Below are 17211 nucleotides of genomic sequence, written 5' to 3' on the forward strand. Positions count from 1 at the left end.
CGTATGACCAGAAAACCCAGTGGGATAGTCTTGCCTTCTGTGATGTAAGCAGTAATGGTGTTGTACAGCGCAGTGTTAACCATCTAAGACCGCTGTGCTGAGACTGGTTAGACAGAATATGTCCGAAAGTTATAGGAAATAAATACAATTGCACGCATGATCACTTCAGAACTACTGGCCAAAATGACTGTAGTTACCTTCAACCTTTTGCTTTTCTTTCTCAAGAGCAGCTTGGATCTCAAAGTTCTCTTTATTTTTAGCCTCAATTTCTTCAAGTTTCCTTCTTTGCTCCTCTTTCTTCTTCCTCCTCTTCTCCTTGCGCTTTTCACGCTTTGCTGCCAAAGCTAATCTTCTGCTTTCCTCTCTTAGCTAAAATTATAATTGAAAAAGCATCAATACCATGTCCATAGTCACTAATTAAAAAGGTCTATGGCACATGTCATCGTGAACATTACTTTCCCAAGCCACAATGTTTAGCAGTTTGCCTTTATGTATTGCATGTTTTTGGTTTCCCAGATTTCAAACCCCAAATCCAAACATGTACCTTCTCTAAATCCAGCTCCTCCAAGAGGATACTTGCATTCTTGTTAGCTTCAGCAGCTTGCCTGTCTTTGGCTTGTACAATGGACTCCATACAAAGATGGCACTTCTTCAACATCTCCTGAAAACACACGATACATAAATTGATTGCCCACGAGGGGACACAATAGGATCCAAGAATTAATAATAATAATAATCTTTATTTATATAGCGCCAACATATTCCGCAGCGCTTTACAGTTTAACAGTTTCAAACACAAAAGTCATAAGTAACAACGTTAACAATACAATAATTAAAGCAAAATAAGACGACCCTGCTCGTGAGAGCTTACAATCTACAATGAGGTGGGGGAGATACAAAGTACAGGTGTGTATTTACAATGATGTATTTACAATCATGGTCCAGCCATCTTCAGGGGTTTGGGAATAGATGGGGATAGTGAATGGGCTACACACAAACATAACATAACTTTGATTAGTGAACGTGATAGGCCGCTCTGAACAAATGTGTTTTGAGCGAGCGCCTAAAACTATGCAAATTATGGATGGTCCTAATATCTTGGGGTAGAGCATTCCAGAGGATTGGCGCAGCACGGGAGAAGTCTTGGAGTCGGGAGTGGGAGGTACGGATTAGTGCAGAGGTTAGCCGAAAGTCATTTGCAGAGCGCAGTGGTCTGTTAGGCTGATAGACAGAAATGAGGGAGGAGATGTATGGGGGTGCCGCACTGTGGAGAGCTTTGTGGGTGAGAACAAGTACTTTGAATTGTATCCTGTAACGAATGGGCAGCCAGTGTAACGACTGGCGAAGAACGGACGCGTCCGAGTAACGATTAGCCAGATGGACGACCCTGGCTGCTGCATTAAGGATGGACTGGAGAGGGGAAAGTCGAGTGAGGGGGAGGCCAATTAATAGAGCGTTACAGTAGTCCAGGCGGGAGTGGATCAGGGCGACCGTGAGGGTTTTAGCTGTCTCCATGGTGAGAAAAGGGCGGATTCTAGAGATGTTCTTTAGGTGTAAGCGGCACGAGCGGGCAAGAGATTGTATATGGGAGGTGAAGGAGAGATCGGAGTCAAACATAACACCCAGACAGCGCGCCTGCTGCCGGGGTGTTATTATGGTGCCACCCACGGAGAGGGAAATGTCAGATTTAGGGAGGTTAGTAGATGGTGGGAGCAGAAGAAGTTCAGTTTTGGAGAGGTTGAGTTTCAGATAGAGAGCGGACATGATGTTGGAGACTGCGGACAGTCAGTGGCATTCCGTAGTACAGCGGGGGTAAGGTCAGGGGATGACGTATATAGTTGTGTGTCGTCGGCATAAAGATGGTACTGAAAGCCAAATCTGCTGATGGTCTGTCCAATTGGGGCCGTGTAGAGAGAGAACAGAAGGGGGCCAAGGACTGAGCCCTGAGGTACCCCAACAGTGAGATGAAGAGGAGATGAAGTGGAGCCAGAGAACAGAACACTGAAGGAGCGGTCGGAAAGATAGGAGGAGAACCAGGAGAGAGCAGTGTCCTTAATGCCTAGTGACTGGAGCCTAGAGAGCAGGAGAGGGTGGTCAACAATGTCAAAAGCTGCAGAAAGGTCGAGAAGAATGAGCAGAGAGTGGTCACCATTACGTTTTGCTGTCAGAAGGTCATTGGTCACTTTGATGAGTGCAGTTTCTGTCGAATGTAGGGGGCGGAAACCGGACTGTGAAGGGTCTAGGAGGGAGTGAGTGGAGAGGTAACGGGTAAGGCGGGAGTATATCAGGCGCTCCAAGAGTTTAGAGATGAAGGGGAGATTGGAGACCGGTCTGTAGTTGTTTGTGCAGGATGGGTCGAGGGTGGGTTTCTTTAGTAATGGAGTAATGATAGAGTGTTTGAAGGAGGAGGGGAAAATGCCAGAGGAGAGGGAGAGATTAAAGATTGTAGTTAGGTGACTTGTGACAACTGGAGAGAGAGACTGGAGGAGATGTGAGGGAATGGGGTCGGTAGTGCATGTAGTCGGACGAGAAGAGGAGAGGAGCTTGGAGACTTCTTCTTCTGTGATGGGATCGAATGTGGAGAGTGAGCCAGGGGCAATGAGGGGAGGGATGGGAGTCACTGAACTTAGTTGTTGGGAGCGGATTTCCTGACGGATATTGTCTATTTTCTCTATAAAGAACGATCCCTGTGTGGCCTATATTAAAAAAAAAAAAAAATTAATTAACTGGTTCATGCAGCTTTACATGAACACCCAAGCCTTACACTATGGCTGGTCCGAATAACTATAGCAATTGTTACCATCCACCTCTCGTGTCTCCCCTTTTCCTCATAGTTTGTAAGCTTACGAGCAGGGCCCTCACTCCTCTTGGTATCTGTTTTGAACTGTATTTCTGTTATGCTGTAATGTCTATTGTATGTACAAGTCCCCTCTATAATTTGTAAAGCGCTGCGGAATATGTTGGCGCTATATAAATAAAAATTATTATTATTATTATTATTATAAAGTGGGAGGCCAGGTCACCAGCACAAATATCTGTGATAGGGGCTTGTGCTTTTGGCCTGAGGAGGGAGTGAAAGGTGTCAAAAAGTTTCTTGGGGTTGTTGGATAGTGAGGAGATCAGAGTGGTAAAGTAGGTCTGTTTAGCGAAGTGAAGGGCAAAGTTATAGGTTCTTAACATAAATTTGAAGTGTATGAAGTCTTCTGGTGTGCGTGTTTTCCTCCATAAGCGTTCAGCACACCTAGAGGATCGCTGGAGAAATCGGGTTTGCGATGTGAGCCAGGGCTGTTTTATTCTGTGTTTGGAGGTCCTGAGGGTGAGGGGAGCTACTAAACCTGTTGTAGGAAATCTCAGTCCCAAGCAATCAGATACACTTTGTTTTTAAAACCAGGGCTGAAAAATGAGGCTAATCTGACTGGTAGCTATGGCCACTAGTAAAAGCCCGAGGCAGGAGGGCATTTTTAGACCTATAATTTAATCCCAGATTCAACTGATCCACACTGGGTGCTTACAACCTTACCAGCTAGGCAGATGTACACCAGTTATTGGAGTTTGATTTTCCTAAACATGCCTATAAAACAGAAACGTAAGTACAACTGATAGAAACAGAAGTCTATTACTGTAATTACCCTCACACGTCACAAGGCAATAATTTCATCAGTTATAAAGATAAAATCCTTAAAAATGTGAAAGCGTAAAAATGGTGGTTATCACATTACACTGTCAAAAAGCAATTGCTATAGCATAAAAATACACTTGTTACGCGTTTGCACCACACATGCCAGCATGCTTGTTAAGATCACCTTACCTTATCTGTAATGGTTGCAATATATCTCATGCACTCAGAATCTGATGGGAACTGGTTTACCTCTTTCACAAGGTAACGCACAACTTTAACATGACCCTAAAATGGAAAATAGAAGCAAAGTTGACTGCATAACAAAACTACTAGACCATATGTAGAAATGTACAGAATCTAGAAATGCTGGATAATACAAACTATATTACGGTACTTGGTGATGACACTTCTAGGGTATGCCAATACTGGGCAGTTTCAGTACGCAGCAATGGTATAGTGATAGTGCCGTGTCACAATCTGCTATATCCCTACAGAGTAACACGCCCAGCCACCCGACTGTGCAGAGGTACCACAGCCAACCGCACAGCAACACTCCCAGCCACCCGACTGTGCAGAGGTACCACAGCCAACCGTACAGCAACACTCCCAGCCACCCGACTGTGCAGAGATACCACAGCCAACCGTACAGCAACACTCCCAGCCACCCGACTGTGCAGAGATACCACAGCCAACCACACAGCAACACTCCCAGCCACCCGACTGTGCAGAGATACCACAGCCAACCGTACAGCAACACGCCCAGCCACCCGACTGTGCAGAGATACCACAGCCAACCACACAGCAACACTCCCAGCCACCTTACTATGCAGATACCATAGCCAACCGCATAGCAACACTCCCAGCCACCCGACTGCAGAGATACCACAGCCAACCGCATAGCAACACTCCCAGCCACCCGACTGTGCAGAGATACCACAGCCAACCACACAGCAACACTCCCAGCCACCTTACTATGCAGATAGCATAGCCAACCGCATAGCAACACTCCCAGCCACCCGACTGCAGAGATACCACAGCCAACCACACAGCAACACTCACAGCCACCTTACTATGCAGATACCACAGCCAACCACACAGCAACACTCACAGCCACCCGACTGTGCAGATACCACAGCCAACCGCACAGCAACACTCCCAGCCACCCGACTGTGCAGAAATACCACAGCCAACTGCACAGCAACACTCCCAGCCACCCGACTGTGCAGAGATATCACAGCCAACCACACAGCAACACTCCCAGCCACCTTACTATGCAGAAATACCACAGCCAACCACACAGCAACTCTCCCAGCCACCTTACTATGCAGAGATACCACAGCAACACTCGCAGCCCCTCACTGTGCAGAGATACCACAGCCAAAGGCATAGCAACACTCCCAGCCACCTTACTATGCAGAGATACATAGTCGGGTGGCTGGGAGTGTTGCTGTGGAGTTGGCTGTGGTATCTCTGCCGCCTTACTATGCAGAGATACCACAGCCAATCGCACAGCAACACTCCCAGCCACCTTACTATGCAGATACCACAGCCAACTCCACAGCAACACTCCCAGCCACCCGACTGTGCAGAGATACCACCACAGCCAACCGCACAGCAACACTCCCAGCCCCTCACTGTGCAGAGATCCCACAGCCAACCGCACAGCAACACTTCGAGCCACCTCACTGTGCAGAGATACCACAGCCAACTCCACAGCAACACTCCCAGCCACCTTACTGTGCAGGGAAACTGCAGCCAGCCAACCACACAGCAACTCTCCCAGCCACCTGACTGCAGGGAAACTGCAGCCAGCCAACCGCACAGCAACACTCCCAGCCACCTTACTATGCAGATATACCACAGCCAACCGCACAGCAACACTCCCAGCCACCTTACTTATGCAGAGATACCACAGCCAACTCCACAGCAACACTCCCAGCCACCTTACTATACAGGGAAACCGCAGCCAGCCAACCTCACAGCAACACCCCCAGCCACCTGACTGTGCAAAGAAACAGCAGCCAGCCCACCGCTCAGCAGCACTCAGCCACCTGACTATGCAGGGAAACCACAGCAAACCCTCTGCACAGCAATACTCCCCAGCCACCTAACTGTGCAGAGTAACCACAGCAAACCCTAACCGCCTGATTCAGTTCACAGCACAGCAACATTCCCAGCTACCTGACTAGAAACCTAAAAGGGTCACTAGCTGTAGGTCAATGCAGAATCTGTAGTCGAGGGCCAGATTGTACAGGATATCCCATGGAAGACATCCAGCACTGAATCCATTCAATTTAAGGATCGGTAAGAGTCTCAAAAGTTACATCACAATTGATCTTAAAGTTATAGTATATCCTAACATTACTCCAACCCTTTGAAGTAATTCCCTTGTGCAATAATAAAAAAAAAGTACCTTTCTAAAAGCTGCCATTAGTGGGGTTATTTTTCTGTTATCTGCTGCGTCAACATCGGCTCCAGCTTGAACAAGCAGCTGTACAACATCCAAATGCCCTCCATTTGCTGCCAGCCAAAGTGGTGTATTCCCCTTTTTGTTCCGCACATCAATGTGAGCTCCCCTAGAAAAAGAAACCTGTTCAACAAACACTGCCTTACACATCAGATACTTTGTTATCAGAGGCTTACTTTTTTGCTCAAACAGACGACTCGTTTTGCTTTAAGGCTTACATGCACAATGAACATGTGAATCTGTTATCAAGTATTCCAAAAGATTTAAAAATATAGATGTATTGGGCTAATTAACACAATTGTTTTGTTGAGAATGCTCTACAGCGATATTCAGTGTATACCTGCTAATAAGTAGCTCACAAAACTTGTAATGACCCTTGTCTGCAGCAATGGTTAAAGCTGTATCCCTGGAGGATGGCACAGGGGGGGCATTAACATCTGCACCCTTGTCAAGAAGAACCCGTCCTACTTCTGCATAACCACCAGATGCAGCTTCCATCAATGGTGTTAGGCCGGTCTGTAAGAGATTGGTAGTGAGACAAGTCAGTGAATTTCACACCACAGAGTCACCATCTAATATCGCACCCAGCGCAGTTCTTTATATGTCGAGTTAAGACATTTGTGAAGACTATGGATAAAAGTTACATGATTAATGGGTATAAAATCTAACAAAGGTAAAAAAAAAAAAAAAAAGTTTCCGAATTGAAAAACAGTCAGACTTTAAAAGGAATCTGAGAGAAAGACATCTTCCTGCCTTCTGGACATGCGCAGCGCGCCTCTGAAGCCAGAAAGTGTACACCAGGCCTCAAAGGAGCAAAGATGTGAGGAGGAAAGTAGCATGAGACACGAGATTTGCAGAGAGCTGGCGATGAGGCCGCTATGGCAAATCATGCCGACAGGATAAGATGCTGCGAGGGATGACTACTCTGGGGGAAACAACGTCCCATCAACTAGGCAAAGGCCAAACGAGCATAGGGAGAGTCAACGTAATAAAAACTTTTTTTGAACATGTATTTATGTGATAATCACTATAAAGGGCTGTTTAGGCAGGGTATCTAACAACAAATACACAAATGCTGGTGGGTTGGAGGGTATGGGGGACCTGTCAGATACACTTTAATCTTCGATATTGCATGACATGAACATGTTTTTGGTAGTAAAAATGGGGAAGCCTTGCCAGGTTACATACGCTTTATAAAAAAAACAGGGATTTTTGTGTTACTCACCGTAAAATCCTTTTCTCCGAGTCGTTCATTGGGGGACACAGGACTGTGGGTGTATGCTACTGCCGCCAGGAGGCTGACACTAAGTAGGTATAAAAAAAAAAAAAGTTAGCTCCTCCTCCATAGTATACACCTTGCCACTGGCCCTGACAGCTCCAGTTTGGTGCACAAGCAGTAGGAGATAGAGAAAATAAAACAGCATTAGAGCAAAGACAACATGTCTAGAATAATACTATAGTCTGAACAACCCCATAGACAAATAAAATGAATAGGGAGGGAGCTGTGTCCCCCAATGAACGACTCGGAGAAAAGGATTTTACGGTGAGTAACACAAAAATCCCTGTTTCTCCATCGTCTCATTGGGGGACACAGGACTGTGGGATGTCCCAAAGCAGTCCCAGGGTGGGAAGAAGACTCACTGGAAAAAAACCCCTAAGCACTTTCCGCCTATAGGTGTGATACCGCAGCCTGAAGAATTTTCCTTCCCAAACTTGCATCAGCAGAGGCCTGAGTGTGGATATTATAATGTTTAGAGAAAGTGTGCAGGCTGGACCAAGTGGCCGCTTTGCAAACCTGCTCTGCTGAAGCTTGGTGCCGAAGCGCCCAGGAAGCCCCTACCGCCCGAGTAGAGTATGCCCTGATCCCAGCCGGGATGGCTGCACCCTTGATACGGTAGGCCTCCTGAATAGTGGTTCTTATCCATCTGGCTAAGGTCGATCTAGAGGCTGCGAGTCCCTTTTTATGACCCGCAGGGAGAACGAACAGAACATCTGTCTTTCGAAAAGAAGCGGTCCGAGAAACGTATCTTCTCAGAGCTCTCACCAAATCTAGAGTATGGAGAGCTTTTTCCACCCGGTGTGTAGGCGCAGGACAAAAAGAAGGCAAGACAATGTCCTCATTAATGTGAAATGAGGAGACTACTTTTGGCAAAAAGGAAGGTGCTGGTCTCAGCACCACCTTATCCTGATGAAATTGTAGAAACGGCGCCTGACAGGACAAGGCCGCTAATTCCGATACCCGCCTAATGGATGTTATAGCTACCAGAAACAAAACCTTCCAAGAAAGGTACCTTAAAGGAATATCTTGGAGGGGCTCAAATGGAGGTTCCTGAAGAACACTCAAGACCAAATTAAGGTCCCAAGCTTCTATCGGAGCTTTGTAAGGAGGGACTATATGAGAGACTCCCTGCAAAAAAGTTTTTACTTGCAGATTGGTAGCGATCCTGCGCTGGAAAAGAACCGATAAGGCGGATATTTGCCTCCTAAGGGTACTTGGAGCGAGACCTGAGTCTAGACCAGATTGGAGAAAAGCTAGGACATTAGGAATGGAAAACCGAAGAGGAGGAAGACCCTTCTTCCTGCACTATGAGAGAAAGACTTTCCAGGTGTGGTGGAAAATGCGTGCTGAAGCTGTCTTTCGAGCATTAACCATAGTTGAGGCTACTTTCTGAGAAAAACCGGCCTGGGTCAGAATCTAAGATTCAACGGCCAAGCCGTCAAACGCAGGGCCTCTAAGTTCTGGTGGAATATCGGCCCCTGCGACAGAAGATCTGGCTGCATTGGTAGCTGCCAAGGAACCCCGACGATCAGCTGAACTAGGTCTGCGTACCATGACCTCCGAGGCCAATCTGGGGCGACTAGAATTGTCGGAACTCCTTAACTTGATCTTCCTGACGACCTTTGGAAGCAGCGCCAGAGGGGGAAACAGATATGGAAGACGAAATTGGTTCCAAGATAGGACTAGTGCGTCTACGGCAATTGCTCCTGGATCTCGAAACCGTGCAACGAACCTGGGTACTTTGGTATTCGACCCGGTGGCCATTAGATCCACGTCCGGGATTCCCCAGCGTAGACATATCTGCCGAAAAACATCGGGGTGAAGAGACCATTCCCCGGGCGCAAGACCCTGTCGGCTCAGAAAGTCTGCTGCCCAGTTCTCCTTGCCCGGGATGTAAACTGCCGAGATCACAGAGTGATTGTTCTCGGCCCAGCGGAGGACTTGTCCTACCTCGCGCATGGCTGATCTGCTGCGAGTGCCCCCCTGATGATTTACGTAGGCCACGGCCGTGGCATTGTCCGATTGGATCCGCACCGGGCGACCCGAGAGAAGATGGTGAAAGTGCTGCAAAGCCAGCCAAATTGCCCTTATTTCCAACAGATTGATTGGAAGGGTTGATTCCCTTGGGGACCAACGACCCTGAGCCGTGTGCTGGAGAAACACTGCTCCCCAACCGAGAAGGCTGGCGTCCGTAGTGACTACCAGCCAATGAACTGGAGGAAAGGCTTTCCCCTGAAGTAGGGAGGAACTCCTCATCCACCATATCAGGGATTGCCTGACCCCAGGAGCCAGACGACACCTGAGGTTGAGAGACAAAGGACTCCTGTCCCAGGCTGACAGAAGTGCCTGTTGGAGTGGACGAAGATGGAATTGGGCGAATGGAACCGCTTCTATAGCTGCTACCATCCTGCCCAAGACCTTCATGCAGAACCGGATTGAATGGAAACTTGGCTGCCGAAGAATTTTTACCTCCTGCCGGAGACAAAGCACCTTGTCCTGGGGTAAAATAGTTAGCCCCCCGAGAGGTGTCGAAGATCATCCCTAAAAAAAGAGATCTTCCGAGATGGTACTAGAGATGACTTCTTTAAATTGACCAGCCACCCTAGACGAGCTAGGGTGTCCAAAGAGATGTTGACGTTGTCCCTGCATGCCTGAAAAGTTGGTCCTTTGACTAAGAGATCGTCTAAGTAAGGCAGAATGACTGTGCCTCGAGAGTGCAGGATTGACACCACTGTTGCCATCACCTTCGTGAACACCCTGGGAGCAGTGGCGAGCCCGAAAGGTAATGCAGTGAATTGGAAGTGTCGCTCGCCTATGGAAAACCGTAGAAATTTTTGATGAGGAGGAAATATAGGAACGTGCAGATAGGCGTCTTGAATATCTATGGAAGCCAGGAATTCTCCCCTTTCCATAGCCGCAATGACCGAGCGGAGAGATTCCATACGGAAGCGACGAGTGCTGATGAATTTGTTTAGACATTTTAGGTCCAGAATGGGTCTCACGGTCCCATTCTTTTTGGGAACCGTAAACAGATTTGAATAAAACCCCTTGAACCTTTCTTCCTTTGGAACAGGGACAATGACCCCGTTGGACTGAAGAGACTCGACTGCTCTGAATAAAGCTCTTAGACGGGTTTTTGAACTGGGAAGACTGGACGGAAAAAAACGGCCTGGAGGGAGACAGGAAAACTATTTTGTACCCTGAAACCACCAGGTCTCTTACCCATCTGTCGTGAACAACTGACAGCCAGGACTGATGGAACAGTAGTAGGCGACCGCCTACTCTGTTGGAAGCGACGAGAGGCTGCCTCCAGTCATTTAGCCGAAGATCGAGGATATCTAGATCCCCTAGATCTTGACGGTTGATACCGCATTCTTGCCAATGGATTGGCCCTATAGGAGACCTGGTGCTCCCGGTCTTGGACAGGCCGACTTGGGGGACATGCGCTTGGTGCCGCAGACCACCGGGAGTTACGAAAGGATTTAAATCTTGCTTGAAATTGGCGACGAAAAGGTTGCTTAACCTTTTGTTGAGGAAGGAAATTACTTTTACCTCCCGCGGAATCAGATATAAGCTGATCCAATTTTTCGCCAAAAAGACGGACACCTTGATAAGGAAGGGATGTAAGGGACTTCTTTGAAGTAGAGTCCGCCCGCCAATTTCTTAGCCATAGGGCCCTTCTGATAGCAATAGCATTTGCGCTGAACAATTTGCCGCATCCAAGGATGCATTAATCAGATAATTTCCTGCTAAAGATATCTGATTTGACATCTCTATCACCTCTACAGGAAACCCCTTATCCTGAAGAGCCTTAGTTACAGACTCTGACCAAGCTATCATAGCTTTGGCAACCCATGTGGCCGCAAAAGACGGTGCGAGGGCTGACCCTGAAGCCTCAAACAGAGACCGAGCTAGACTCTCTAGGAGCCGATCAGTCGGATCCTTAATAGACGACCCATTAGGAAGAGACAGCAACGTACTAGAGGCCAAACGGGATACGGGAGGATCCACTGATGGGGATTCTGCCCACTTTTTACAAAGCTCTGGAGCGAACGGATACCTTGCACCTAGGGCCTTCTGGTCGCTCCATGTGACGTTGGACTAAATCCTCAAACTCAGGATGAGTAGAAAACACCTTATGAGGTTGCTTGAATTTCTTAAAGGACACCTTATGACCAGAAGGTAAGGTGGCCAGATCCTCTACTCCCAAAGTCTGGTTAACGGCCTCAATGAGACTGTCAGATTCCTGATAACCAGGAGCTTCTAAATCAAAAGACCCCTCTGAGTCATAGTCCGAACCGTGCTCACTCAATTCCGCAGGAGAGGGAGATCGAGAGACGGGATTCAAAGATGCTGATGCACCTGACGGACCGGGAGACGCTGTGTGGGATCGTTTCCCCTGTGTCTGCCTAGAGGGAGTACGGCCCCTGCAGGCCGGAGGATCCTGAAAATCGGAGGATCTTTCCAAAACAGGCGGATGAATGAAGGGACTCAGCCGCCTTTGTTAGAGATGCCATAGACTGCGTTAATGATATGACCCACTCAGGGGGAGACACTGCCGACCCAGGTACAGGCACACCCGGCAGGATAGCCAGTGGGGAAGCAGACAGGGTAGCAGACGGGGGCTCCTGCACGCGCTCGGAATCACAAGCCTCACAGAAATGGTTACTTTGCGCATGCGGAAAAGTAGACTGACAGGTAATGCATGAGGTATACAGAACTGAGTGAGTCTTAGTCTTTCTAGACATGACTATTGCTGCTGCTGCTGCTATGCTCCGCATCTCCTTATGAGCTACTAGGTCTAGAACAAATACTGCTGTCAGGCTGAGGGAAGTAGCACTTACCCCAGTCCTGTGTCCCCGTATGCTCTCAAACACTGAACCATGTCTCCTGTGCAAACCACACAAAAAAGCTAATTCACAGGGCGGATGCCTGAAAAAGTGGGAGGAGTTACCGCACATGGACCCGGTTTAGGCCGAAGCAGGGATCTAGATTTTACTCTTTCCCCTGTTCTCCCGGGAAAGCTGGGTGCTCGAAACAGGAAGTAAACCGTCGCCATGGAGGCGGGACTTCCCCCAGACTACAAGACCCATAATGCCACAGGCTGTACAGAGAAAACAGGAAGCCGCCGAAAAAGGGGCGGGACTTCTGCCCATGCTCAGACTACAAGATCCATAATGCCTCAGCGAACAGGAAACTCCTAAAAAAGGGGCGGGACTTCCGCCCATGCCTCTGCTGAAGTTTGCTTGTGGGGAAAAAATGCTGGAAACCAGCACAGCGCCGGATATAGTCGCCAGCAGAACGCGCGATGAAGCAGGAGCCCCCCCCTGTGCAGCCCTCTGACAGCGCATAAGGTTAGACATAAAAAATCCACATATAAATATATATATACATATATAAATATTAAAAGACGGTGCAGGCACCCTAACTCCTTACACCCTTCAGAAGGCGAGGAGAGGGACCGTCTGCCTCCTTTAAACACCGTAGTCGTGCATTGGTGATGAAGTGGAGGCTGCACGGACAAGGAATGAATGCCTGTACAACCTAGGGTTCCGTTACCTCAGGGTGGTCAGGTTCTTAGTCCGGCAAAAAAATCCCACGTCGCGGGAGAGGATACGTGGAGGCGACACTCCACGTGCTCGCCCGTTGTTGGTTTGGGGAGATCGGACCCCTTCAAAAGGGTCCGTCGCCCCTGTCTTATCTTCAGAGAAAAAAGCATCTGGGAAAACCCAGAGATGTGCCTCCTACGGACACTAAGCATAAACTGGAGCTGTCAGGGCCAGTGGCAAGGTGTATACTATGGAGGAGGAGCTAACTTTTTTTTTTTTATACCTACTTAGTGTCAGCCTCCTGGCGGCAGTAGCATACACCCACAGTCCTGTGTCCCCCAATGAGACGATGGAGAAAATAAAATAAATAAAAATCCTCAGATTAACATAGCTCCGTAACTGCAAAACTGATGGGGGGCCAGTGGTACAACATTTGAGAAAATATTCGTGGAGGACACATTGCAGTGTGGGAACTATGAAGAGATCCGACAGAAAAGAATGTCAGTCCACAAGCACTACCCCCCTCAAGAACCATCTCCAGAAGCAATGTCATACATGTGTAACGCATCATTAGGCATTTGTTGAACACCGCACTAAAAGCAGTATTGTACAAATGCTTACTTTTTATTGGTCTAAAACCCGCCACAGTGATAAACATTTCCGCTTTCATTTACCTTAGCTCGATGCTCCACATTAGCCTTCCTGTCGAGCAGCAGGCTAACCACTTCAGTCCTTCCTTGGAAGCAGGCCAGAGTAAGTGCTGTGTTTCGATTGGTTTCTATCTGTGCGTTGATGTCTGAACCCATATCTAAGAGCAACTTAACAGCAGCAGTGTGCCCATTCATGGCTGCCAGCATCAATGGAGATATTCCCAACTTGCTACCAGTTCTGGGAAAGAGAGGGAACATGTGACTTCGCACTCATTTCAAAGCACTAGATTAATCAAAGAATGAACCCAATTCCAGACTTACAGTCTGTCCTCCATTATTGTGACAGGTTACGTCTAAGCGTTCATGTGTATGGGGGAATAAAAGGCTGCATAGCCCTCCTATGAGGTGGGTGCGCAAGTCAGATTCCACTCCAAATATAATGAAAGTTGTAGACTTGGCCCTCCAGGGGCTGATGTGAAAGCTATGAATAAAGTTTTATTTAACTACATAGGGAGTCCACTGCATATATGGTGTGACGCATGGGAAAACAGGAGATTAAAACGCTTGCAGCACTAAAGGAATAAGCAGCTCAGTGCTATGGGAGCGCTACTCCATAGCCCCAAGGTGCTTCTCCCTATCTTTGAGAGCGTTATGTCCAGGCAGAGGCTTATCTAGGGGGGGCAGACAGGGCATTTGCCCTGGGCGCAGCCAGCATGGGGGCGCAGATGATCCACCTAATGCGGCGGTCCGCAGTGTCTCCCCCGTCAGCTGCATTCTGACGCCCCCCGGACTGAGAGTCGGCTGTTAGCTGCAGCGCAACGGCTCTCAGGGACATGGGTGGACATACCGCATGTGCAGCGATCTGTCCTGCTTCCTGCCCGCGCTTCCTTTCTATCACACAGACAGCGGCGCCGCTGGATGACATCATTCAGCGGCCGGTTGTGCCAGAGAGGAAGCTGCCAACGGTGATGCTTCAGGTGTGGGAGAGCGTGCCGACAGGTGTGTGTGTGTAGTGGTGTGGGGTAATGTGCAGAGAGGTAAATGGTGTGGTGTGTAGGGGAGGAGAGGGCAATGATGGGGCTCATGGGGAGAGGGCAATGATGGGGCAATGATGGGGATAGTGAGGGAGGAGGAAATGATGGAGCTGGTGGAATGGGCAATGATGGGGATGGTGGGGAAAAGGCAGTGATGGAGGTGGTGGAATGGGTAATGATGGTGGTGGGGGAGAGCAATGATGGTGGTGGGGAAGGAGAAATTATGGCGGTGGGAGAAAGGGCAATAATGAGGGTGGAGGGGGAGGAAATGATTGGGATGTTGGGGGAGGAAGCAATGATGGTGGTGGTGGGGGAGAATGCAATGATGGTGGTGGTGGAAAGGACAATGATGGTGGTGGTGGAAAGGACAATAATGGGGGTGGTGGGGGAGAAAATGGTGGAGGTGGTGGAATGGGCAATGATATGGGGTGGAGGAGAAAGCAATGATAATGGTGGTGAAGGCAATGATGGAGGTATGGGTGAATTGGGGCATATTTGAGGTAACAGTATGGGGGGATGGATGCAGACAGTATGGGGAGCGATCGGGGGAATGTGTGCGGACACAGCATGAGTAGCGATGTGAAAAATGTATGTGGACAGAACGGGGAGTGAGGGTGATGGGATGTGTACAGACAGTATGGGGAGCCAGGTGAGCAGGCAGTATAGAAAGTGAGGAGACAGTATGGTGAACAGGGGGGATGTGAGAGGAGACAGAATGAGGAGGGAGGGGAATAGTGTGACGAGACAGTATGGGAGGAGAAAAGCTAGTGGGCACAGAACAGAAACTGAGTAGTGGGAGCGTAGCATGGAGGGACAGTGTAAAGGGCACAGCCAGGAGGGGACAGTATACCAAGGAGGGGGAGTGATGAGTACAGTATAAATACTAGGTGTGAAGAGAGTGCCAGTATGGAAAGGAGAGATCAGTGTGAAGAGCATGTAACATAAGAGGGGCAAAGGTGGGAGTCATATTTTCTGCGGACAATATAGTGAGGGACAATTTTTTATTCAGGAGCATTATAATGACACATATCTTTAAGGGCATCATGTGGAGATTTTGTTCAAAAGAGCAAAGATGGAAGTCTGCAGAGACGGCTGTGGATGAGAAAACTCACCATGGGGTCTGGACAAGATGAAGAACAGAAGGAGAACGACTCCAGAGACGACGTCATCTATAAGGTACCTGGATGTAAGTGTTATTTGTGATACTAACTAATTCTCATCTTTTTCTTTGTTAAGAGCATTAAAGGGAATGTCCAGGTTTGTGATGAGTCTGCAGTCATTCTTTGTGACTGCAGACTTCTGAGTTCTCACAGTGCGCACTGCACGCTGTCAGGATTCTCTCGTGCTGGCGATATACATACATGCGGTCATGGGCTGACTAGACATGTGTTGCCTCAGTCAATGAAAATGAACTGAGCGAGGCAGGGGACGTCTAGCCTGAATGTGGTCAGAGGTATACAAATTGCATGCTTGTGCTGACATGACTGTCCACTGGCAAGGGAGAATCCTACAAGTGTACAGTGCATTCGTTGTGATAATTCAGAAGCCAGCGATGTCAGGATTCAGCTCTGCAGGTTCCAGTCGTCATCACATGGACACCTCACTCATATGCAATTTTCATACTTATGGTCCTGTGACAACGAGCTTCTCTTCTTGCTTCTCTCACTTTTTCACTGAACATTGAGAGCATTAGGGAGAGCGGCTTGTGGGTACTAAGTGTACAAGTCGCATATGTCCCTGTTTGGGGGGTGAGACTGCAAAATGAATTCTTGCCCCGGGTGCCAGAAACCCTAGATACACCTCTGCGTCCAGGGCCCGGAGGTGCTTCTCCCCATCTATTGGAGCGCTACGTCCATAGCACCGAGGTGCTTCTCCCCATCTATGGGAGTGCTACGTCCATAGCACCGAGGTGCTTCTTCCCATCTATGGGAGCGCTACATCCATAGCACCAAGGTGCCTACACCTAAAACATGACTATATATGCAGTGCATTACCTGCAATTAACCCCCATCCGACGAGGTCCGAAACAATACGACTCTGCGGAATTGATTATTAGGGCCAAGCGATCGTGCACGCACACAGCTGACACCCAGCACTAAGTGCCAGGAGTGGTCCTGCACTACTACTTTAACCCCTAAATGCTATTGTCGAATGTGATCGCAGCATTACGGAAGCAGGCAGAGGGATGACAGCCACTCTTGGATCAGAGTCCCCACGAAGTAACACGGGGTCCCGATCGTTGCTATGGTGACCCGATGTCCTCATAATGCCATCCAGGTCACCAGAGCTAGTAAAGTTGCAAGATCATGCACAGTGCATGCACAGCAACATTATCAGTCAGTGGAGAGCCAACAGCTTGCATAGCATAGGGATGATGCTGCATCCCCATGCTATACAAGGATCAACCTGCAAAAAAATGATATAGTCCCATAGTGGGATCAAGTAAAAAAAGTTAAAATTAATTTTTTAAATAATTGTAAATATATATCAATTTTTTTTTTTTTTTTTTCAGAAAAAGAGGCAAAAACAAAGGGACTTTAATGGCCCTGCTGACATAATGGTTACAATGAGCATTTCCCAAGCAATGTTGAGGGTGCACATTTAAAAAGGTGA

The 17211-nt window shown here is 48.2% G+C and overlaps 1 protein-coding gene across 7 annotated transcripts in view; it reads right to left on the reverse strand.

Annotated features, from left to right (window-relative positions):
- Positions 1–17211, reverse strand: part of ANKRD17 (ankyrin repeat domain 17) — a 163594-nt gene that overhangs the window by 22422 nt on the left and 123961 nt on the right. For 6 of the 7 annotated variants that reach the window (XM_069743523.1, XM_069743525.1, XM_069743528.1 and 3 more), the window contains 6 exons: positions 13589–13802; positions 6427–6602; positions 6033–6195; positions 3809–3904; positions 545–661; positions 198–369 (listed from right to left, as the gene is read on the reverse strand). In XM_069743523.1, the coding sequence (XP_069599624.1) occupies positions 198–369; positions 545–661; positions 3809–3904; positions 6033–6195; positions 6427–6602; positions 13589–13802 (938 nt within the window). The remainder of the gene's footprint in view (positions 1–197; positions 370–544; positions 662–3808; positions 3905–6032; positions 6196–6426; positions 6603–13588; positions 13803–17211) is intronic. The other variant, XM_069743524.1, reaches the window with a different exon arrangement.

Source organism: Ranitomeya imitator, chromosome 1 (genome assembly GCF_032444005.1).
Source record: "Ranitomeya imitator isolate aRanImi1 chromosome 1, aRanImi1.pri, whole genome shotgun sequence".
Taxonomy (NCBI): domain Eukaryota; kingdom Metazoa; phylum Chordata; class Amphibia; order Anura; family Dendrobatidae; genus Ranitomeya; species Ranitomeya imitator.